At 43.5% G+C, this 25,968-nt stretch overlaps 1 protein-coding gene across 1 annotated transcript; it reads left to right on the forward strand.

Annotated features, from left to right (window-relative positions):
- The first annotated feature begins 18,706 nt into the window (after nucleotides 1-18,706).
- On the forward strand, nucleotides 18,707-25,751 carry si:ch73-261i21.5 (zona pellucida-like domain-containing protein 1). The gene is made up of 11 exons (XM_014197593.3): nucleotides 18,707-19,587; nucleotides 19,944-20,108; nucleotides 20,598-20,824; nucleotides 20,983-21,167; nucleotides 21,618-21,690; nucleotides 21,993-22,090; nucleotides 22,464-22,544; nucleotides 22,804-22,975; nucleotides 23,622-23,730; nucleotides 23,964-23,990; nucleotides 25,182-25,751. The coding sequence occupies exons 2-11, from the start codon at nucleotides 20,015-20,017 to the stop codon at nucleotides 25,349-25,351; spliced, it is 1,236 nt and encodes a 411-aa protein (XP_014053068.1). The 5' UTR covers nucleotides 18,707-19,587; nucleotides 19,944-20,014; the 3' UTR covers nucleotides 25,352-25,751.
- Nucleotides 25,752-25,968: the final 217 nt, after the last annotated feature.

Genomic DNA, 25,968 nt, shown 5'->3' on the forward strand with positions numbered 1-25,968 from the left:
CCCTAGACCCAACAGGTTAAGGAGATGTTTATCTTTCAAAGGGTGTAAAATAGTTGTATGTTTGAAAAATTTGAATTTTGACATTTATTTGGATTCAAATTTGCCGCTCTTGAAATGCACCTGCTGTTGATGGAGTGCACCACGGGGGGGACGCCTGCGTCCCACCTAGCCCATAGAGGTTAATGCGGCCTCTGTCCCGAAGAAGGGCTAAAAAAAAAAACAGGACCAAAACACAGAAGACATTAATCAAGAAGCGACGCAAGACCAGGAAAGACAACTATGCTATTTATTTGTGTAAATTGCTGAAACTGATCCATCCTGGCATCTCCTCTAAAGCAATGGGCATCACGAATTCATTTATGAATTACATTTTCGAGCCCACCGCAGGCGAAGCTTCCCGTCTTGCAAGCGCTCTACCATTACAGCCCGAGCGATCCAGACCGCTGTGCGCTTACTCCTGCCGGGTGAGCTGGAGTAAGAGACTACCATCAACCAGAGGCTGTGTGGCGAATGGGGAGGCGTTACATGGTCACAGCACTACACCACAGAGGAAACCCGTTATTCAAACAACCTACTGTAATAAAGGGCATTTGGGTACATGGAAACCACAATTGCGCACGGCTCGCTATACGCATGTATAGATCAACCTCTACGATTTTGTTGTTGTAGCCTATACTACAGCAGTCAAGTGCCTGTTAACTTCAACTTTGTCATAATATATATTTCATTGATTAAAATCCACATTTTAACATGTAGCTATAGGATACCATTTTAATGTTCTTAAATGCACAGATGGCTCTTCACCTTTCAGTGATTGTTAATTTAATTTAAGCTCCAGGTTTGAAATTTTAAAGGGGCCTTAGAGTTAAGACAATCCAAAAGGTAAAATCGGCTATATTTCTGATCTGTTGGCTGTGGAATAAATGGGTTTTAACAGAGCCATGGAAAAACCTACACCAACCACAATTGGTGAGGATTGGCTCATGGTAATGGCTGGAGCGGAATCCATAGCTACAGTAACTCCAGTTCTATGAGTGGAGTGGAGCCCAATAGGGGAGCTCTGCTCCTAGTGGTTGTCATGACGTGGCCCTCTTTGGGTATAGCGAGTGCCTTCCCCCTCTCTCCCTCTTACACCCAGGTTCTGTTATCTCAGGTCGTAAATTCCTAGAGGAGACTCTCTCCTCATGGCCAGGCAGTATAGTCAGAGAGAGTTTTACAGTAGAACAAAGGAACTTCTTCTACATCACAGAACTTGAGAACTGAACAATATCCATGTTTTGGAGAATCCAGCTACGACCGGTCCATTTTGTTTTATGATTGTGACCTCAGGAAAGACACTACAGCCACATTACCATAACTCTGTTTATACAGGAGCCTCCGTTCTGAGGCTTGCATCTAATTATTGTATAAAATGAATGAGTAAAGATGAAACTATTTTTGTGAAATTGTGTGATATGATTTTAAACCGTTAATGTGAGAGAATTGTATTTCTGTTTAAAGTTTCACTAAGTCATTGGCCCGCCCCCATGAGCACAGACATCGATCTGGCGTCATGGGACAGCTTTTCCACAGTTCCGAATAAAACCCCTACCTGGAGAAGCCCACTTTAGACCATGCGTACCTCGATTACCGAGAGAGCTAAGGTTTGAGTAGAGACCATGCGTACCTTCAGTATAAGCCAAGGTTGTAATGGTTGTTAAACTCTGAGACTATCGATACCGACAGAATAAGAGCAAATCTTCTATACTAATTACTAGTCTGCAGCTAGAATTTATGTTGACTGAATGCGAAGACCGACAACTGCCGAAACGTCTATTCTATAAGAGCATTTCTGAATGGGACTCTGAAGTATCCATTCTAACAACGAAATACTTCATGGGAGAGAGAGACGTTCAGATGACGGATGATTTCAACAGAGATCATGACGACACACTGAGCGTATATATATATATATATATATATATATATATATATATATATTGATTGCAATTATTCTCGAATGAGTGAGCGTTCATGTGCAAAGGATTAGCATTTCAATTTTCATAATTATCAACTGTGTAGTGTCTTTTGTCTTTCGTGCCCTTCTCAGTCCCTTTATCAAGCCGCCATACCGGTTTAGCCCACTAGGGCACATCCCCTATCATTTCCTTGTAACCATACCTACTGTTTGTTTGTTATGCATTTCTGTGATTATTTAGTTAGTCAGTAAATAAATGATTAATACAATTGATGTATGGATGATTCATATTAAAGACTGGGTTCGTGCAGATAACCAACAATTTACGACGTTTGGAATGAGACTAACGTGAGATAAAGAATAATTCATTAATTAGAAAACATTGATCAGATATTAAAATATCTGAAGTTATATTAGGAAAATTATAACTTTAATCTGAAGATTTTCTTTGGTGCCCTGACTTCCTAGTTAATTACATTTACATGATTAGTTTAATCACGTAATAATAATTACAGAGAATTGATTTGATAAAATAACAGTCTTCAATTTAATGATGCTAAAGACACGACACGTCATGCCTAGGCAGCGGATAGCCTGAGAGAAAATTATGCACACACCTGCAGCCAATAGGAGTACAGGTGTCCATATATAAGGGGATGCTTCCCCTCAATCAGCCTCCCGAGAAATTATGTTCAGCGAGACTGGGGGTCGGCAGGTCCTTAAGTCCTATGGGGCTCTGCTCCACTCATAGAATTGGAGTTACAACTCCGGTAACTATCGTTCTATATTGTGGCACCCAGCCCCATAGGGGAGCTCTGCTCCTAGTGGTTTAAGGCGTAGCACAACGCTCCAAAATGTACTCCCTGCCGAGCCTAACACTTCACACTTAATGACAAGGTCGGGCCCAGCAATGGCTGCAACCAAATCCCTCAGTACTGTAACACACTGTGAAAACAGACTGAAAACAGACTGCCACAAGGTGGTCTACCCAGTGTACTAGCACCATGACACACAAACAGCTGAGGTGATGACCTAATCATCGCAGTGCGCTGCACGTAACACGCCATGGCGTGCACCGGGCACAAGCGATGAAATCTCTCCTCTCTCTGCTCCGCATGGGGAGGGGGGAAGAAAGCCCATAGCTCAAGGGCCTGAGACCTGTATGTCTTCTTAATAATCTTTGGTATAAATGCAGAGTTAGGAAGTAACACTGCTCTTCACTGATGGCAAGGCAGTCGGGTCTCGTCGAAAGAGCACACAAATCACTGATGTGCTTGGCTGTAGTCAAGGCAAGCAACAGTGCCATCTTCAGAGACAACATCTTGAGGGGGATTTGATTCAATGGCTTGAACAGCGTCTTGCAGAGTGCCTCGTGCACCAAAGTTAAATCCCACTGGGGCAATGTGGCTCTAGCCGTTGGCCTAAGCTGCCGCGTTCCCAATAGAAACCGTTTCACTAGAGAGTGACTGAAGACGGTGTCTCTGGCAAACCCCTCATGACAAGCTGAAATCGCTGCCGCGAACACCTTAATGGTGGCAGGTGAGTGCTGCTTGTGAAACATGAACTGTAGGAAAAAGAGCACGCCCTTGACATGACAGCGCACGGGGTCCACATTCTCTGTGGCATACCATTGTGAAAACACGTTCCATCTGCTGGCATACGTCCTGGATGTGGAACTGTCACGCGAGCCCCGTATGGTTCTGATTACTGAATCAGATAACCCACTTCTGCTCTAACCTGTCCCTCTCGGGTCAGACCCTCAGTGGCTGGCCGATTAGAGGCAATTGCTCTATTATGCCTGCCGCCTGAGACATTGCGTCCTCGCGATGTGGAATTGGCCATGATGGCGCAATCAACATTTGAGTCATCTCTGCTTACCACGGAACCCCAGGGCGATCGGGGCATTCAATATGATTGACAGCTCTCCTGTTCTCATGCAGGCTAGCAGTGGGAGAATGCAGGACATCGGTGGAAATGCGTACAGGAGAACATCTGGCCATTGGTGCGCAAAAGCGTCTATCCCTAGTGGTGGTTTGTCCTGGGCTCGTAGAGAGAACCATAGGGGACATTGCGCGTTCACACGTGACGCGAACAGGTCCACCTCAGCTCTCCCGAACTGTTCCCATATTTGGAGAACAATGTTGGGGTGCAACTGCCACTCGTCGTCTCGGGGACCCCCTCGAGACATGAGGTCTGCTTCGACGTTCTGATAGCCTGGAATGTGGGCTGCTGTCAACGAGCGAAGGTGCTCGTGAGCCCACAGTCACAATTCCTCCGCCAACCGGTGGAGTGCAGGAGACCGGACTCCCCCTTGGCAATTTATGTAGGCTACTGTAGTTCGATTGTCCGACCAGACCAGCACGTCGTGGCCCCGTAGCGTAGACATGAAGTGGGTCAGAATCAGTAGAACTGTCTCCAGTTCCATAAGGTTGATGTGGTGTTCCGAGGGAGGCCACACACCTACAACTGCCCGAGCCTGACATGTCCCTTCCCATCCAGTCAGACAAGCGTATGTATACACTGGAATGTAGGATGACACTCTGCCTAATGGGACCTCTTGCGTCAAAACGCACGGGTCTCTCCAATAGTTCAGGTCCGCTCTGAGCGAGAGGGGAACTACCAACAACCGACGAAGGTGCCTCACTGGCTCCAGTCTTAGTTGGGCAAACCATCGCTGTGTTCTGCGCATGTGCAGACAGTCATGACGGAATGAGCTGTTACCATGTGATTCGGATAAAACCTTCGTAGGGCTAGCAACAGGTCAGCCCGTCCAGGATCTGAAATTTGAGCCTTCATAGTCAGTGTCTAGCTGAAACCCCAGGTAGACAATCCGATGACTGGGCAAGGGCGCACTGTTTTCCCAATTCACAGCGAACCCCAGACGTGTGAGATGAATCATTGTCTGAGTCGTGTGTACCATTGCCACAAGACACAGACAATGGGGCCAGAACCAGTAGGTCGTCTAGGTAGGCTTGTAGCCTTATCCCTTGACGCAACGGTTCCAATGCCGCCTCCACGCATTTGGAAAAGGTGCGAGGTGCCAGGGCATACCCAAATGGCATCCTCGCATACTCGTAAGCCACCGCTTGAAAGGCGAAATGCAGAAACTTCCTGTGACGCAGATGTATCGCAACATGAAAGCATGCGTCCTTTAGGTCTATGCTTATACAAAAGTCCTTGTTGTGGATACATTCCAGCAGATGTTTTGTTGTGAGCATTCGGAAGGGCCGTTTGGCTACGCTCTCGTTGAGAGTGCATAAATCCAATATTGGCCTCATTCCCCTTCGTCTTTTTTGGCACTAGGAAATAGGGTGAATATAGCCCGCTGTTCCTTTACTCCTGGGGAACTACTGTGACCGCCTCCTTCGCTAAAAGCTCTTTCACAAGAGCGACGACTTTCTCTGGCGTCTTCATCACCGTCTCCACCACACCTGAAAACGGGGGAAGGGTTCGGTGGAATTGGATGGCATAACCCTTCTCTAGTGCCCGGCTTAGCCAGGAGGAGAGGGTGCAGCTTTGCTGCCGCTCTAAATAATGCTCTGAGAGCGGGAGAACGCGATGCTGTGGTACAGACAGTAGGAAGGACCTGTATTCCTCTATGGCCCAAGCTACCGCTGTCCCCCGACACTGAAGTGGTGTGACAGCCCAGGGTGGGCCCCATTCGAAAGGGGTAGGGAATATTGATGCGTTCTGTGAGAAGCAGGGGCGCCGACACTTTGGTTATAGGTGTAACCTTGTGGTTCCAGCCCTCCGTGAACGCAGCACGGGTCTGAGCTACACTAACTGAGGCGTCTGCCTGAGTTAGTGTGCCGTCTCCCAACAGCGATTGCATCATCGGCCCAACATGGGGCTGTGTACGCAGGCTGCTCTGTAAACCTTTACCTACTTCACTCCTAAGAGTGTGTAGTGTAGGGTTTTTATGAGGTATAGCATGACGGCTCATTAAGAGCGTCCGTCTTGCTTTCCTCATGTCATTCCCACTCACAACGTCCTTCTGTGTGTGCTCAGCTACGCACTCATAGTGGGCTGTGCTACATGCAGAGTAGTGAGAGGAAGAGAGAGAGAAGGAACCTGATCGGTCTCAGTTTTGTTATGGAAAAGAGGTTCTCTTGTGACAAAGTCAGATGGAACACATTCTTTATTAACAAAGGACACATTGGCTCCTCCATCCCTTTGCAGGGGTGGGGGATGAACAGTGGGTGCTGTCACAAGAAGTGCTGCGCTCTCTTCCGTTCTCTCCCCCTCGTCCCGTCATGGTCGTCATCTCTTCTGACTGCCTCTCGGCTGCCAGGGCAACGAAATGAAAACCTCTCTCGTCGGTTGAGCTGCTGTCTTCTCTGGTGTTGCCGGAGGGGCGGGGCCCACTCGTGGTACACCAGGTGCTGCTGCTCGACGGGCTCTCCGTCTAGCTGTAGACCTGGGTCTACTGGAGACGGTGGTGCGAGGGGGTTCCTTTGAAGCTGCTCTAGACCCTCCTGCCAATGGCAGGTGTCTAGACAGCTGCTTCTTCTCCTCCTCAAGCTTCCCGAAACTCACTTTCGCATTTTGACGGCGGTTCCGAATAGACTGCGTTCAATAGGGCGGCTTTGTCGGTTTCCTTCATAGCCGTCAAAGACAGCCAGAGGTGTCACTCCACGACCACCGAAGTGGCTGTGGACCTCCCCGCACATTTAGCCGACGCCTGTATCTCCTCTCCCGACAGCTCATGGTGAGACGGGATAGAGAGGCTGCCAGAAGGGCAATATTGTTAGCTGCTGCTACAGCTTGTACACCTAGAGGGAAGGACTTCTCCACCAGCTGTGCTGTGAGCCAGTCCTTGGTCGTAGGTAGTGTGGGTTTCTTGGACGATGGCCAGGAGCTCCACCCTGGGGCGAGGTACTCAGCTAGTGTGTCCTCGAGCGTAGGGATCTCCTGAGGCTGTTTCCGTCCACTCTGGTGAATGGGGTCTACGCCTTCGCCGGCGTTCTGATGCACCCTCCACATATTTAGCGAGCGAGGGCATAGTCAGTGCCAAAGGCAAAGCCACCCATCTTGCTCCGGAGTAGGGGCCGCCCACCATCATATCCACTTCCGAATCGGAGGGAATGGGGGGCAGTGTAATCTCCAGACGGCTCGCAGCCCGCTCAATGAGACCTGTAAAGTCAGAGCGCAGAGAGGCCGTTGCGTAGGTGGCTGTTGAGAATTCAGAGCCTGTCTCTTCCTTGCACAAGGATGTGAAATTCCCCTCACTCTCCCTAGGGAGGGGGGTCATTTCAGCCTTGGTCGGTAGACTGGGTTTTTCCGGAGAAAAACCCAGACCCTTCCCAAAATCCTCGTCATCTCCAGAGGTGCAGTCGTCGTCTGACGCCTCAGAACCTGAGGCTAATATAGACAATGACGTCCTCTAGACGGGTATCCTCCCTGAAAACGCCCACCGACGCTTCCTCTCCTTTAAAGAAAGGCGGGTGCAGCTAGGGCATTCCTGATGACCCAAGCTCACGAAACATAAGTTGTGTGGGTCCAAAACCGCCATAGAGGAGCAGCGACACTGAGCTCTTAAAAGAGCCTTTGGTGGTGGGAAAGGCGTGCCCGTGAAGGACGACGTCGAGAACAGGATATCGACGGCGGGTTTGTCCTGAGATTTCTTCTCGGCATCTTCAGTCCAGTTCTGTCGCTGAAGATAATGGGAGGCTGATTGAGGGAAAACGTCCCCTTATATAGTGAAACCTGTACTCCTATTGGCTGCAGGTGTGTGCATAATTTTTTCTCAGGCTATTTGCTGCCTAGGCAGCAGGGTAAACCACTAGGAGCAGCTCTCCCCTATGGGGTGGAGCTCCACGATATAGAACAGTTGAATGGTATCAAATACGTCATGGACATGGTTTGATGCCATTCCATTTGCTCCATTCCAGCCATTATTATGAGCCGTCCTCCCCTGAACAGCCTCCACTCATACCAACATATGGCAATAGATGCCAAGACTCAAATGTCTAGTTTATGTACAGGTGATCTGTTCAAAGTAAAGATGACACTATTTGAATCTTGTTGCAACACTGTCTCCTATATGTGGTGTCTCTTCGTAGGATGCTTTTTTGACTGTGGTCCATGACTGGGCCCCAATTCTCCACCCATCTCCCAAAGTGTGCACTTACACACTCCCATTAACAATGGTGAAAACCCCTTCCAGACAATGATTTCACCTATCCAATGCTTTTAAATCCATGAGAGGGAGTGTGCACAATGCACATGCACACTTTGGGAGAAGTGTGGAGAATTGGGATGCGGCCTAATAGTCCCCAAAATCTTCCTCTCATCTCTTTTCCTTCAGTTCATGAACACTAATCTGGAGGAAGTAGCACACTGAAAGCAGTTTGGTGAAAATCTATTCTGCCCTTTCATCTATCAGTGGTAATAATGAGGAAAAAGAGTAGAGGAAAGGAATATTAGGATACAACCATATTATACGCCACCCAAAGAAGGCAGTTACTCATGTCCATACGAATACAAGCAGATCATCTGAATGTACGACATTTTATGAGCTCAAATACCCATGAAATCTAAAACAATACAGGATACTACAGTATACAATGCAAGACCAGATTTAATCATGTATTATGTGCTTATTGAGGGTGTTGCCCGCAGGTGGTGAAAATGAAACAAAAGGTAAATTCATAGAGGTTGTGGACATGGAATACTATAGAATGTTATTATATGGACTGTTTTACAGTATATTTGACCCCAAAGTGTATTCTGTTTTTGCTAAATAAGTGAACAAAACTCTTGGTTCCAACTGTAAAATACAAAAAACATCTTACCCCAGGACACTATCCTAGGAAAAGAAAAAGGAGCACTCAGATGTCCGAAATACTCAGAGATTTATTTGGGACAAACAGAGAGGTTTATATTTCGGAGTGTCAGACACCTTTTTAAGTAGAATAGCATATCTTGGCAAGTAGGCTACATATATATTTCAAGTCTAATAACCTGGAAGGTGATACTGTATGGTTACTCTGATGAACCTTGGTGCTATAGGCAGGTAGCCTAGTGGTATGAGTGTTGGGCCAGTAACCGAAAGGTTGCTAGAATGAATTCCAGAGGTGACAAGGTAAAAATCAGTCATTCTGCCCCTGAACGAGGCAGTTAACTCACTGTGCCTAGGCCGTCATTGTAAATAACAATTTGTTCTTAACTGACTTGCCTAGTTAAATAAAAGCTAAAAATAAATACAAAATAAAATATAAAGCTCTATAATATCAATTATATAAAGTTTGAGGTGAGGGAGAAAGTGTGGTGGAACAAGTATTGTTAGCATTGTTAAGTATCTTGCTGGCTGGACCGAATTCTCCGTTAGCTAGCCAGAGAAATGTTGAGCAACATTAGCCAACTTAACTAATCAAATAATTGAGTTTATGGTGTGAAAATTAGCTGGCTAATAAATTCAGACAGCTAATGTTAGCTCATGTTAGCTAGCTAGCTAACGTTAGTAACCTAACCAATTCGCTATAGTATTAACTGGTAACGTTATACGACTCCTTGCCATTCCTCTAGTTATAACGCGTTACTGTTAGTTGCTTACTGGACTTTGGCAATCTGTGTGAAATGTTAACTAGCTAACCAACTAACTACTATCTGTGAACTGTTTTACCTCTACAGTATGTGGTTTATTTTCAGAATGAGAGAATTAGGTGAAAATGAGGCGTTGCTTGTTAAACAAGTGGATTCAGGGATCAAGTGTAGCTGGAGCTGGGCCTGGCTTATGCTGGATGCCATTATAGAGGTGAAAGGAACACCACATACTTTCCCTCTGTTAAAAAGGGATATGCCAGGTGTACTCTCTGCCTGAAAGAGATCAATTATGCCAACAAAGGGTATCATGCTCTGCTGGTACATTGTAGAACAGATGTCCACAGGCAGAAAGTGTACAATGTAATAATGTGCAGTGTAGCCCAAAGATATTGCTTTTGTTGTGTTGAACTTGACAGTAACACTTGTGTGTGAGTGAGGGGGAATTATTAAAGTTTTTACTCAGTGAACGTTATTTTTGCACACATGTAGCCTTGTGCACTTGATCGGTGGCCACTATAATAGAGCAAAAATAGAATGCCTGTTTGTTTCATTCTATTTCTACTTAAGATGTTTTTTTCCCCAAGTGCAATATTTAGATGTGTATGGTCACAAGTGTTCTATTATAAAGGCTGTCATGGCTAACTGCAATATTAGTGTGTTGTTTTTCTCAAGACGAGTGTCATTTGCAGTAAAGTCTAGGCAACACATATCATTGGATTGCTTTCTTTACATTTTTTTATCTGCGAGTTAGGTTCACATTAACCACTTTTTATTTTACACACAGAGACTGATCATGTACATCATATTCTTTGTTGTTTAATTAGTTAAAACCTGCATTTCCCCCTAGCAGGGATTTTTTTGCATGATTCAGTGTCACCTTTTTGGGCCCTTACCAGTTTCCATCCCTGAAACAATCAGATAACAGCACAGTATAACAGTGGTGTGCAGAACGGCATCTCGGAATGCACAGGCTGGTGGCGATGGTGTAATGGTGTGAGGAATGTTTTCCTGGCAAACGTTAGGTCTCCTCCTAACAATTGAGCAACGTTTCCATGCCCCAAATAATTCAAGGTGTTCTGGAGGCAAAGGTGAGTCCGGTCGAGCACCAGATGGGTGTACCTAATAAACTAGCCACAGAGTATATCAGAACTAATTGCACACATAGCCTAAAGACAATATTCAATTGACAATAGTCTGATGGGTGACCATATTGTCAATAGTGAATTAAGAAATATGATGAACAGCGCAGCATGTGTAATAGACAGACTTTATCAAATCATCCTATAGAGGTTCATGCAGGTCACACGTTTTGATTTACAATGAAGAAAAATATCAACTCAACATGTGAAGTGTTGGTCCCATGTTTCATTCGCTGAAATAGAAGATCCCAGAAATATTCCGGACGCACCAAAAGCTTATTTCGCTCAAATTTTGTGCACAAATTTGTTTTCATCCCTGTTAGTGAGCGTTTCTCCTTTGCCAAGATAATCCATCCACCTGACAGGTGTGGCATATCAATACGTTGATTAAGCAGCATGATCATTACACAGGTGCACCTTGTGCTGGGGACAGTAAAAGGCCACTCTAAAATGTGCAGTTTTGTCACACAACACAATGCCATAGATGTCTCAAGTTTTGAGAGAGTGTGCAATTGGCATGGTAGTTTAGGTAGTTTAGACTTAGAATGTTGAAGTCAAAATGACAAACGGGATGGCGCGAGACCAGGCTTTTCTAGTGGGATAGTTCACCCCAATTTAAAAAAATGACTCAAATGCTTCCTTACTTTGAGAGTAGTAATCCATAGTTTGTTAATTTAGCCACTGCCACCAACTTCTAACATCAGCCTTAATGACCAAAATGATGGAAGTAATGAGGCATCTGTTGTTACATTGTATGGCCAAGTTCTGTTAAGTAACGTTTGATTTTTACAGCCCGTTGTTTACCAGGTAGTTCCTTAGAAATTACCTAACAATTGAAAAAAAAGGTAATTACCTAATAACTGTATAGTAATTACACTTTTCTGAGTATCCATTGAATATAGTTTCTTAGTTGGTATCATGTAAATACCAGCAAAGTAGCTAAAAATGGACTACATAGAAACCATTTTATATGAATGGAGAACCTTGTCTATGTGGACTTTTTCACGTTAATTGACACCGGCATTGGCACTTAATAGAGGGATCCAATAATAATGCGATAGCCTCAATACCAGGCTTATACAGCTCTTATGTAGCTCTCAGAGACACATGTTTAGAAAAACTCTGTAAGATCATCTGCAGGACATTGTTAGCTCCATTCAGTCTCCTGTGTTTAACAAGGAACCGGTCCAGCTCAATTGTTCAGGCGACGCTGACATTACCACTTTTTGTCTCGTTGGGTGTGTCCCTCATTCTAAAAGGCAGTGATTGTGTCAGAGACCTCATTTTCAAGCAAACAGTTGTAGCCTAAAGCAAAAAGAGAGAAGGAAAAAATTTGGTGATTTGGTCTATATATCAAACAGCAGACACATAGGTTTTCACATACATTGCCTTCAGAAAGTATACACACCCTTTTACTTTTTCCACATTTTATTGTGTTACAAGGTGGGATAAAAAACGTTTTTGTTATTTTTATCAACGATCTACACAAAATACATTTGTAAAAAATTACATAATTATTCGACCCCCTGAATTAATACATATTAGAATCACCTTTGGCAGCGATTACATATTTTGTGGTAAGTCTCTAAGAGCTTTGCACACCTGGATTGTACAGTATTTGCACATTCTTCTTTTAAAAATTCTCCAAGGTCTGTCAAGGGGATTGTTGATCATTACTGGACAGCTATTTTCAAGTCTTGCCATAGATTTTCAAGCCAATATAAGTCAAAACTGTAACTAGGCCACTCAGGAACATTCAATGTCATCTTGGTATGCAACTCTAGTGTAGATTTGGCCTTGTGTTTTAGGTTATTGTCCTGCTGAGAACTGAATTTGTCTCCCATTGTCTGTTGAAAAACATACTGAACCAGGTTTTTCTCCTATATTTTGCCTGTGCTTAGCTCTCTTCCGTTTCTTTTATCAACAAAAAAAAAACTCCCTAGTTCTTGCCGATGAAAAGCATACCCATAACATGATGCAGTCACCACCATGCTTGAAAATATGAAGAGTGGTACTCAGGGATGTGTTGGATTTGCCCCAAACATAATGCTTTGTATTCAGGACATAAAGTTAATTTCCAGGTAGAACCCTTTTTGGTTCTAGATTGCATGTTTTTTTCGAGGAGTGTACCAATAGGTGCCTTTCTTTGCGAAGCATTTGAAAATCAGCCTGGTCCTTGTGGTTGAATCTGTGTTTGAAATTCACTGCTCAACTGAGGGACCTTAAAGGTAATTGTATGTGTGGGGTACAGAGATGAGGTGGTCATTCTAAAATCATGTTAAACATTATTATTGCACTCAGTGAGTCCATGCAACTTATTATGTCATTTCTTAAGCATATTTTTACTCCTGAACTTATTTAGGCTTGTCATAACAAAGGGGTTGAATACTTATTAACTCAAGACAAGACATTTCAGCTATACATTCTTTTTTAATTTGTAAAAATGTCTAAAAACATAATTCTACTTTGACATTATGGGGTATATTGTGTAGGCCAGTGACACAAAATGTCAATTTAATCCAGTTTAAATTCAGACTGTAACACAACAAAACTTAGAAAAAGTCAGTGTGAATACTTTCTGAAGGCACTGAAGGCTCCCATAAAAAGTGCCATCCATACTGTGAACCTAATCAAATCAAATCAAATTGTATTGGTTGCCAACACATATTTAGCAGATGTTATTGCATGAGTAGTGAAATGATCCAAGCTCCAACAGTGGAGTAATATTTAACAATGCACACAAATCTAAAAGTAAAAGAATGTAATTTAGAAATATTAGTACGAGCAATGTCGGAGTCCGGAGCATAAATATATCTATATATGTGATGGGATGCATAGACATTATGGACAGTATGTATATAGAATATATATTCTATCTGAAGAATACGTAGGATAGAATAGTACAGTGCATTCGGAAAGTATTCAGACCTCTTCTCTTTTTCCACATTTTGTTACATTTCAGCCTTGTTCTAAAATGGATAAAATTATTTTATTACCTCATCATTCTACACATAGTACCCCATAATGACAAAATGAAAACAGGTTTTTAGACATTTTTGCAAATTTTAACTCAGCAAAAAACAACATCCCTTTTTCAGGACCATGTCTTTCAAAGATAATTCGTAAAAATCCAAATAACTTCACAGATCTTCATTGTAATGGGTTTAAACACCGTTTCCCATGCTTGTTCAATGAACCATAAACAATTAATGAACATGCACCTGTGGAACGGTCGTTAAGACACCAACAGCTTACAGGCGGTAGACAATTAAGTTCACAGTTAGGCACACAGTTATGAAAACTTAGGACACTAAAGAGGCCTTTCTACTGACTCTGAAAAACACAAAAAGAAAGGTGCACAGGGTCCCTGCTCATCTGTGTGAACATTGCAATGTCCGTACTGTGAGACGCCTAAGACAGCGCTACAGAGAAACAGGACGGACAGCTGATCGTCCTCGCAGTGGCAGACCACGTGTAGCAGCATCTGCACAGGATTGGTACATCCGAATATCACACCTGCGGGACAGGTACAGGATGGCAACAACAACTGCCTGAGTTACACCAGGAATGCACAATCCCTCCATCAGTGCTCAGATTGTCCATAATAGGCCGAGAGAGGCTGGACTGAAGGCTTGTAGGCCTGTTGTAAGGCAGGTCCTCACCAGCCATCACCGGCAGCACAAACCCACCGTCGCTGGACCAGACAGGACTGGCAAAAAGTGCTCTTCACTGACGAGTTGCGGTTTTGTCTCACCAGGGGTGATGGTCGGATTCTCTGGTCTGATGAAACCAAAATTGTACTTGTTGGCCTGAATCCCAAGCGTCATGTCTGGAGGAAACCTGGCACCATCCCTAAGGTGAAGCATGCTGTGGGGATATTTTTCAGCGACAGGGACTGGAAGGCTAGCCAGGATTGAGGAAAAGATGAGCGGAGCAAAGTACAGCGAGATCCTTGATGAAAACCTGCTCCAGACCGCTCAAGACCTCAGACTGGGGTGAAGGTTCACCTTCCAACAGTACTACGACCCTAAGCACACAGTCAAGACAACGCAGGAGTGGCTTCAGGATAAGTCTCTGAATGTCTTTGAGTGGTCCAGCCAGAGTCCGGACTTGAACCCGATCAAACATCTCTGGAGAGACCTGAAAATAGCTGTGCAGCGACGCTCCCCATCTAACCTGACAGAGCTTGAGAGGATCTGCAGGGAATAATGGGAGAAACTCCCCAAATACGTGTGCCAAGTTTGTTGCGTCATACCCAAGAAGACTTGAGGCTGTAATCGCTGCCAAAGGTGCTTCAACAAAGTACTAAGTAAAGGATCTGAATAGTTATGTAAATGTGATATTTCTTTTTTCATTTCTTTTTATACATTTGCAATAATGTCTTTAAACTTGTTTATGCTTTGTCATTATGGGGTATTATTTAATCCATTTTAGATTAAAGCTGTAATGTAACAAAATGTGGAAAAATTAAGGGGTCTGAATACTTTCCGAAGGAACTATATATGTACAGCAATAGTTGAACAGGATGAGCCTTGACTAGAATACAGTATATACATATAAAATGGGTAAAACAGCATGTAAACATTATTAAAGTGACCATTGTTCCATGTCTTTGTACATAGGGCAGCAGCCTCTAAGTTTCAGGGTTGAGTAACCGGGTGGTAGCCGGCTTGTGACAGTGACTAAGTTCAGGGCAGGGTGCTGGGTTGAGGCCGGCTGGTGATGGCCATTTTAACAGTCTCGGTCCCAGCTTTGATGCACCTGTACTGACCTCGCCTTCTGGATGATAGCGGTGTGAACAACCAGAGGTTGGGTGGCTGAGGTCCTTGATGATCTTCTTGGCCTTCCTGTGACATCGGGTGCTGTAGATGTCCTGTAGGGCAGGCAGTTGGTCCCTGGTGATGCATTGGGCAGACCGCACCACCCTCTGGAGAGCCCTGCGGTTGCGGGTGATACAGTTGCTGTACCAGGCAGTGATACAGCCCGACAAGATGCTCTCAATGGTGCATCTGTAAAGGTTTGTGAGGGTATTAGAGGCCAAGCAGAATTTCTTCAGCCTCCTGAGGTTGAACCATTTCAGATTGTCAGTGATGTTTATGCCAAGGAACTTTAAGCTTTTCAAATTCTCCACTGCGGCCCCGTCGATGTGGATGGGGGCGTGTTCCCTCTGCTGTCTCCTGAAGTACACGATCAGCTCCTTCGTTTTGTTGACGTTAATGAGAGGTTATTTTCCTGGAACAACTCTGCCCCCATTCACCACCTCCAACCAGGTGGCAGGTTTTCATCAACATATAGTGGAATTACCAATAAGGTTAGGCAACTCATGTAGAGGAGGACTCCTGGACATTTCTACCACTATGGATCTCCAGAGGGAGGATTCTGTGAATTTGTTGTCTTATGGCCGCTGTCTTAATGATTTCATCACAAGTTGGCTCACAATAGGGACATTTAGCCTCTTTAGATGAAGTGTTGCCACTTTCACTGCAGAATTGCAGTGAAAGTGCAATAAAATAACTTTTCGGTGGCGCAGACTGGTCAGACGCTTCGGGAGGGTGGTCACGTGTGCTAGCAAAGCAGAAGTGCTGGGTCCGAGCCTCGGTGTGAGCCAAATCAGCAAGAAGCGGTACTTGCTAAGCAAGCAGCGTGACGTCCGTTACACACAGACCAGAAGTATGCAACTCAAAGACTGAACAACTTGTGAATTGATGACAATTTTCACAAGGCAAAGGTGATACTGTCAATACCTTCATTGTGATGCATTATAAGCAAATTTATAATGCCTTATGGGCTTTTCATAATCTACTATAATGCATTACATAGGTATAACTACATTCATAAAACATTATGAGCAGGCAAAGTGTTTAATATAGGGCTTTATAACGCTCAATGTAGCCACAGCCTTGTTCATAATGCACTATAAATGTAGTCAGATGTTTATGAGTACATTTTTATTTATTTTACATTTTTTTAATTTCACCTTTATTTAACCAGGTAAGCTAGTTGAGAACAAGTTCTCGTTTACAACTGCGACCTGGCCAAGATAAAGCAAAGCAGTGCGACACAAACAACAACACAGAGTTACACATGGAATAAACAAGCGTACAGTCAATAACACAATAGAAAAAAAAGAAAGTCTATATACAGTGTGTGCAAATGGCGTGAGGAGGTAAGGCAATAAATAGGCCATAGTAACAAAGTAATTACAATTTAGCAGATTAACACTGGAGTGATAGATGAGCAGATGATGATGTGCAAGTAGTGAAACTGGTGTACAAAAGAGCAAAAAAGTAAATAAAAACAATATGGGGATGAGGTAGGTAGATTGGGTGGGCTATTTACAGATGGACTATGTACAGCTGCAGCGATTGGTTAGCTGCTTAGATAGCTGATGTTTAAAGTTAGTGAAGGAAATGTAAGTCTCAGCGATTTTTGCAATTTGTTCCAGTCACTGGCAGCAGAGAACTGGATGGAAAGGCGGCCAAAGGAGGTGTTGGCTTTGGGGGATGACCAGTGAGATATACCTGCTGGAGCGCGTGCTACGGGTGGGTGTTGTTATTGTGACCAGTGAGCTGAGATAAGGCGGAGCTTTACCTAGGATAAACTTATACATGACCTGGAGCCAGTGGGTCTGGCGACCAATATGTAGCGAGGGCCAGCCGACTAGAGCATACAGGTCGCAGTGGTGGGTGGTATAAGCGGCTTTGGTAACAAAACGGATGGCACTGTGATAGACTGCATCCAGTTTGCTGAGTAGAGTATTGGAAGCTGTTTTGTAGACGACATCGTCGAAGTCGAGGATCGGTAGGATAGTCAGTTTTACTAGGGTAAGTTTGGCGGCGTGAGTGAAGAAGGCTTTGTTGCGAAATAGAAAGTTGATTATAGATTTTATTTTGGATTGGAGATGTTTGATATGAGTCTGCAAGGAGAGTTTACAGTCTAGCCAGACACCTTGGTATTTGTAGTTGTCCACGTATTCTAGGTCAGAACCGTCCAGAGTAGTGATGTGGGCAGCGATCGGTTGAAAAGCATGCATTTGGTTTTACTAGCGTTTAAGAGCAGTTGGAGGCCACGGAAGGAGTGTTGTATGGCATTGAAGCTCGTTTGGAGGTTAGTTAACACAGTGTCAAAAGAAGGGCCAGATGTATACAGAATGGTGTCGTCTGCGTAGAGGTGGCTCAGGGAATCACCAGCAGCAAGAGCGACATCATTGATGTATACAGAGAAAAGAGTCTGCCCGAGAATTGAACCCTGTTGTACCCCCATAGAGACTGCCAGAGGTCCGGACAACAGGCCCTCCGATTTGACACATTGAACTCTGTCTGCGAAGTAGTTGGTGAACCAGGCGAAGCAGTCATTTGAGAAACCAAGGCAGTTGAGTCTGCCGATAAGAATGTGGTGATTGACAGAGTCGAAAGCCTTGGCCAGGTCGATGAATACGGCTGCACAGTATTGTCTCTTATCGATGGCGATTATGATATCGTTTAGGACCTTTAGCGTGGCTGAGGTGCACCCATGACTAGCTCGGAAACCAGATTGCATAGTGGAGAAGGTACGGTGGGATTCGAAATGGTCGGTGATCTATTTGTTAACTTGGCTTTCGAAGACCTTAGAAAGGCAAGGCATATTGCGTTATAGCGCTTATGTTGTGAGTAATGCATTATGCATAGCTCATATTGCGTTATAAATGCTCCTATAGGCTTAGTGTTTAGACTCATGCATGCTACTGTACAGTATTTCACATTTTAATTTGGGGAATGACAAACTTTTTTAACCAGCCCATGTCATCATCATCACAATAAATCACGTCTCAATGTACACTATCGGTCAAAAGTTTTAGAACACCTACTCATTCAATGGGGTTTTCTTTATTTTTACTATTTTCAACATTGTAGAATAAAAGTAAAGACATCAAAACTATGAAATAACACATATGGAATCATGCAAAGCACCCCCTCACCATAACACCTCCTCCTCCATGCTTTACAGTGGGAAAAATACATGCGGAGATCATCTGTTCACCCACACAGTGTCTCACAAAGACACGGCGGTTGGAACCAAAAATCTCCAATTTGGTCTCCAGACCAAAGGACAGATTTCCACCGGTCTAATGTCCTTTCTGCGGCTGGTAACTCTAATGAACTTATCCTCTGCAGCAGAGGTAACTCTGGGTCTTCCATTCCTGTGGCGGTCCTCATGAGAGCCAGTTTCATCATAGCGCTTGATGGTTTATGCGACTGCACTTGAAGAAACTTTAAAAGTTCTTGAAATGTTCCGTATTAACTGACCATGTCTTAAAGTAATGATGGACAGTTCGTTCTCATTGCTAATTTGAGCTGTTCTTGCCATAATATGGACTTGGTCTTTTACCAAGTAGGGGTATCTTCTGTATACCACCCCTACCTTGTCACAACACAACTGATTGGCTCGAATGCATTAAGAAGGAAAGAAATTCTTCAAATTAAGTTTTAATAAGGCACACCTGTTAATTGAAATGCATTCCAGGTGACTACCTCATGAAGCTGGTTGAGAGAATGCCAAGAGTGTGCAAAGCTGTCATCAAGACAAAGGGTGGCTATTTGAAGAATCTCAATGTAGAAAATAGTACAAATAAAGAAAACCCTTGAATGAGTGTGTGTTCTAAAACTTTAGACTGGTGGTGTAGAGCTGGAGAACATAGAGACTTCCACTAAATATAAAAGGTTCTTGTTTTCCAGAGATGTGCCAGATGATCCTGAAGACAAAGCAGTCACCAGTGGTGTTTAAGCTTCTCGCATTGCTCTCTTGGCATTCCCTTTTCTTCTCCCAGCCCCTGTTTTTTGTCGGTTGCCCTCTTTCACACCCCTTCACTGCAAAGGAGGCCAGTATAAATAGCTGTGATTCATGAAGGGAGAAAGAGAATAAGAAAGAGAGACTGAAAGAGAGGAGAGGAAAGATACATCACACAAGGTAATTTCACATCTTCTCAATTATTATTGTTAACAATGCAACAGGAGGAATGGGAAGGGAAATTAGGGTGCCATTGAAAAATACATTAATAGATTAATTGGACTCACCTGGTTAATTTAAGGATGAAAAGAAACAAAGAAAACATATAGGGTGCTTACATGTACGTAGTTATCACATGACTCCATTCACTATAAATGTACCTTTGCTCTTCATTTTGTGAAGAAATATTTTACTTTTATATTTCCTACTGGGATTAATTACATTTGTCAAATTCTCTTCACAATGAGAAAACGTACAATTTGAATTCAAAGCTATATATATATGAACATTAAAATATTTTACATTTCACCTGTCAGATTGGCCTTGCAAAAGCAGTTCAGAGAGAGATCCTGATATCTGGGTTTGCCCCTCCTTTGGTTTGAAGACAATGTGGCGGGCCCTCATGTATCAGCTTGCTCTGATTCCTCTCGTCCAGGCTCAAAATGACTACTGCAGCACACACCGTACATTCAGGGAGCCAGGTCAGTGGAGCTGCAGCCCAAATTCCACTTCCTCCCTACCTGTCTCACACCTTTCCTTTCCTGTCCCCCTTACACCTTTCCTTCTTTACCACGTAAGTCAGTTGTCAGTTGGGGCCACCCAACAGTTTGTGGAGTCTTTGTTTTTTTGAGTGAGGTCTATATGTGGGCAATGGGAAATAGATCAAGGCCAGATGTGATGTCATGCATCTTTGCAGTTTATGAATGGGGTTAGATGTGTGTCATGGTCGCAGGTGTCAGGTAAACATGTTTGCGTGGTTTAAAGGCAATGAAAATGTGGTCATGCACACTCATGAGGTACTGGGCAGACAAATCTACTGTAGAAATGTTAAATATTGCACTCAAATTCCCCTTTGGATATGCTTGCCTTTCTTGTAGTAAACAAAGTGCCTATAGCTACTGTAGGAGTTAAGTGGGCAGAACAGTAGTGGACAGTCTACTGTGGTAATGTGTGACCTGGTGTCCCCTCAGCCAACACTGACATTAAGGTCTACTGTGGCACGAATCGCATGGAGCTCCATATCTTGCTATGTCCCGTCTACTTCGGTGGATACAATGAAACACTGATGTCCCTCAACGCTCAGTACTTCAAGGGAGAGTGCCGGGGGATACCCGATTGGACTGTCGACCCGCCTATTCTGAAATACAACTTCTCCATCACAGAAGAGGCGGTGTCCGCCTGCAACAACAAAATAAAGGTAATTCTAGTTTGTTTGAGTAATTTTATTTCTATGGTATCACACTGACTGTGGAGGAGTCATTTGGTGGTTGACACTAGAAGATGTTGCTTCAACTCTGGGTAGATAGATTTTACCCTGAACCTAGTAACATGTGACTCTCTCTCTCTCTGATACAGATCACTCAGGAGGTGGGTTCTGGGCTCTTTGCGGATTTCTCCAGCGTTCAGTTTGTAAACATCTCGGGCATGATCAACTCTCTGGACCCCAGTGCGGGAACGATCACCTACCGCCAGGAAATGATTTACAAATTCTCCTGCCGCTATCCACTCCAGTACTTGGTCAACAACACTGAGATGACTGTGTGAGTAACCCAGGCCACCTTTTCTCGTAGGTTCACTCATGATAACCAAGGTTTGGGGTCAATTCATCTGAACTAATTCAATTCAGGGAAGGACTTCCTCAATAGTAAAACCCTTAATGGGAAGTTATCAAATGGAGGCAGATTCATGCCAGAACAAATAGAAATAACAAGATTGCAATAACATTGATATTGGAGTATTGTTTCATGCAAACTGGGACTGAACCGAGTTTAAATAAAAACAACCTCAAACCTGACCATAGCAGTGACGTGGTGTTTGCAAGTATGGAGTTACCGTAGCTGGTTATGGCGGGTGGACTAATGCTTCTGAGTTTTGTGTTATGGGTTGAATCATACGGTGTATCATATGGTGACCTGGATGGTGATACGCTGCAGTTTTTCTCGAGCAATTGATAGTAGCTAACAGACAGACATTTTGTTTTTTACAAACAGGTCTGGGGTGAGCCTAGCCGTCAAAGACAGCAATGGGAGTTTCATCAGTACCCTGAGTATGACGCTCTACTCGGTAAGAATGTGTTTCTATGATCCATTTTCTATGACAGAGGAGAAGGAAGTGAGGTGTAATCACTAATTGTAGATAATATTTAGTGTACACATGGAAAAAACTGTGTTAGCAGTTTCCAAATTGATCTGGAGGGAATAACACACTAAATGTTTGTATTATTTTTTACTTTCTGATTTCCTCCAGTATTTCTGGTATGAATGTTCATAATTGAATTAAACTATATTGAGAGGACCAATGTGCTTGTGAATGCTTGAATGATCCCAAATGACAGTCTTCCCCATCTTGTTCCGATTGGCTCCAAGGACAGGTACTACACAACCCAGCTCAAGGTCCCTGAGGGAGGCTTGACGTTGAAGACACGCATCTTTGTGGAGGTCAAGGCCACCAATCTCACTGGAAGGTACGAGTATAGTAAATCTGGATTGAAGAAAACATGGAGTTTTAAGCAATAAGGCACAAGAGGCCATGCTATATGGTGAATATAGTCACAGTTAAAGGGTGTTGTTTCCGGCCAACGCGGAGCGGCTAACGCATCTCGTCCAATCAGATTAAGTGGCCGGAACTAGGTTTCATGAAAGTGAAAAAAAATACTGGTAGTTATTTACTGACTGTAGTAGACTATATTGTGATGGAGTATGTCATTTCCTATCAAACCTCATTATCAACTTTTTAAAGAAACTATGTCAATGGTCCCATTTAGAATATTGCCAAATATTTCACATGAAAGAAAATACATTTTCGGCAACAATTATTTTCTTCTCCATCATTTCTAGGTTCAACGTGTTGTTGGACCGATGCTATGCCACAACCAGTCCTTACCCCGTCAACAGCACTTATTATGACCTCTTTGTTGGGTAAGTGAGACAACCCAGACAAAACTGTGCGAGCTTACTCCTTTGGGACACGTTGTCAGTCACACAAAGCTTCACTTTTAGGGAATAATTAGATTACTAAGATATTCAGACATCCTATAGGACAAAACATGTACATACAGTAAATGGGGAAAAGACTAGAAACTCAGTTGCAGCTACATTCTAGCTATTGATTAATTATCATGTTATCAAGATCACCTAGTTTTTTCCTTGACATAACTTAGTGCCTTGCCTCGCTCAGGTGTAACCGGGATGGCCAGACGGTGATGGGGGTGAATGGGCAACAGCAGGAAGCTCGTTTCTCGTTTGAGGCCTTCCGCTTCGTCCAGCACAAGAACAGGACCTTGTCCACTTTCTACCTGCACTGCTCTACCAGACTCTGTGAGAGGTCCGTCTGCACCTCCCTGCAACAGGTCAGTCACTGCTCCTGTGCGGACGTTGTAGCCACATTCCAGCCCATCTGCAAAGTAGTTGTGATGCACCAATTAACCAACAATTGAATGCCACGTAATTGCAGTCGGGCATTAGATTGCATGGTCAGATGTGGTTACTGGCACTTTAAACACCTATCCAAGCATTGTGAGATTTGGGGCACTATGTCCAGGGCCGTGCACAGACCTTTTGGGGGGCAGGTGCTTAAACAAAAAAAAGAGCACACCAAACATTTTTTTTCTCGCAACCACGGTCACAGATTCATTGAGCAATTATGACTTTGATTATTTTATTACATAAAATAAATGGCCACATCTTCATGGCTAATTAAATGACACAAATTTAAAGACGACTTGCGGGCAGTGGGTTCAGAACAACAATGACAAAAACTACGATTAAAAGTTGCATTGTGATCAGATCTTATAAGTGTAAACAGACAAGATTAGGTCAAGATCAGGATGACGGATGCACGTTAGGGGCAGGTATAAACGGGACTTAGATGTTCATAACTTCATACCAATGAATGGGCCACCACAAGAGAAACAATGGAGCAACATACAGTAGATGATGCTAGCAATGACCTATGACCTTGTGTAAGAAAGCTATTCCAACCACCCCTTTTCTCAGAACTGCACGGACATCATCAGCTCAAGGAGGAAGCGGGAGGTCCAGGACACGTCTGTGACCGACACAGCCACAGTCAGCTCCGGCCCCATCCGCACCCAAGTGGACAACGGTGAGCAACAACCACTGACTGTTCATGACCATCATTCACATCAGCATTCCTCTGTGCTTCAGCATTCAATGATCCATCAGCAAGAATGACTAAAATGATTAAAAGATATTGAAGGCGCAGTAACACTTTACTGAGCACATGTACTTACTGCACGTTCATATACCAGTAATGCCGTTTTGGTTGAGGGGGTTTTCATGTTATGAACGCAGAATTTCCTTTTCTTTCTTATGCAGGTGATACTGTCGCAATTGTATCTGAAGGTATGCATCTGCTTTTCATCACAACTATTGATAAAGCTACAGTACCAGTCCAAAGTTTGGATGCACCTACCTATTCCAGGGTTTTTCTTTATTTTTACTATTTCTGGCTCTCATGAGGACCGCCACAGGAAAGGAAGACCCAGAGTTATATCTGCTGCAGAGGATAAGTTCATTAGAGTTACCAGCCTCAGAAATTGCAGCACAAATAAATGCTTCAGAGTTCAAGTAACATACACATCTCAACATCAGCTGTTCAGAGACTGCGTGAATCATGCCTTCATGGTCAAATTGCTGCAAAGAAACCACTACTAAAGGACACCAATAAGAAGAGACTTGCTTGGGCTCAGAAACATGAGCAATGGACATTAGATTGTCAGAAATGTGTTCTTTGGTCTGATGAGTCCAAATTTGAGATTTTTGGTTCCAACCGCCATGTCTTTGTGAGACGCAGAGTAGGTGAACGGATGATCTCCCCATTGGTGGTTCCCACCGTGAAGCATGGAGGTGGCGTGATGGTGAGGGGGTGCTTTGCTGGTGACACGGTCTGATTTATTTAGAATTCAAGGCACACTTAACCAGCATGGCTACCACAGCATTCTGCAGCTATACACCATCCCATCTGGTTTGAGCTTAGTGGGACCATCATTTGTTTAACAGGACAATGACCCAACACGCCTCCAGGCTGTGTAAGGGCTATTTGACTAAGAAGGAGAGTTAAGGAGTGCTGCGTCAGATGACCTCGCCGCCACTATCAACCGACCTCAACCCAATTGAGATGTTTGGGATGAATTGGACTGCAGAGTGAAGGAAAAGCAGCCAACGAGTGCTCAGCATATGTGGGAACTCCAAGACTGTTGGAAAAGCCTTCCAGGTGAAGCTGGTTGAGAGAATGCCGAGTGTGCAAAGGGTGTTTACTTTGAAGAATCTGAAATATATTTTGATTTGTTTAACACTTTTTTGGTTACTACATGATTCAATGTGTTATTTCATAGTTGATGTTCTCACTATCATTCTACAATGTAGAAAATAGTAAAAGAAAAGAAAAACCCTTGAATGAGCAGGTGTCCAAACTTTAATGGTACTGCATTATACGTATAGACACTGCAACCTTTTCCCTATGGAGTACTTTATATTGGAATTTCAAAGGATATCATAATACAAAAGTTCTCTCAACCTGTGTCCTCTTTGCAGTTGCCGAGCAGTTTGGTGGAAAACACAGATCCTTGCAGGGTGTTGCCATAGCAGCAGGGATTGTTGGCGCGCTCTGTATCTCTATGGTAGCCTTCATTGCCTACTGGATCGTTGTGCCAAGGACCATTGGGGCCACAGAGAAGAGAATGCTCTTCTCTACAAAGGAGTGACAGTTTTTAGGGGAAGGCTTTGTCCTGTTACTCTTAAGGTTGTTTCCTCTGTCCTAGTTCTTGTGATCATTGACTTAAAGTAGGTGGGTCAGTGACAGTGCAATAACTTAATGAATATATCTGTGTAACCTGCACATATAGCACTGCATGTTTAAATAGTTTATTTCCATTTTAAAGGTGTTTAAAGTCTATCTTCTTTGTCTGGGGGTAAGGTCAAGTATACATGGATGCTATTCAATATCTATTATCATAATTCAAAATGTCAAATCAAACATGACTACCTATTTTGGTGTATTAGTTTCAAGGGCTTCTTTGATGCTGTCCATCAAATCATATTTAAATGCAATTTTTCTATAACATTTCTTTCAATTTCCCCGTTTTTACAAATACTGGTGTATAAAACCACACTCATATTTTACTTTTAAAATCTATCATAAAATGGCTTGTTGTTTTTCCATGATGTTTCATAATCTGTCCTGCTGCCCTTGAAGTTCTCCAGCCTCAGACAATTACACATTCAAACAGGCCGTTCTGGAATTTAAACTCAATGAATTGGAGTGAAACCATTACCTGATTACAGAATGGACCCTAGCCCAAAGTTACAATGGTACCGTTGA

Source organism: Salmo salar, chromosome 04, assembly GCF_965601325.2.
Source record: "Salmo salar chromosome 04, fSalSal1, whole genome shotgun sequence".
Classification (NCBI taxonomy): Eukaryota; Metazoa; Chordata; class Actinopteri; order Salmoniformes; family Salmonidae; genus Salmo; species Salmo salar.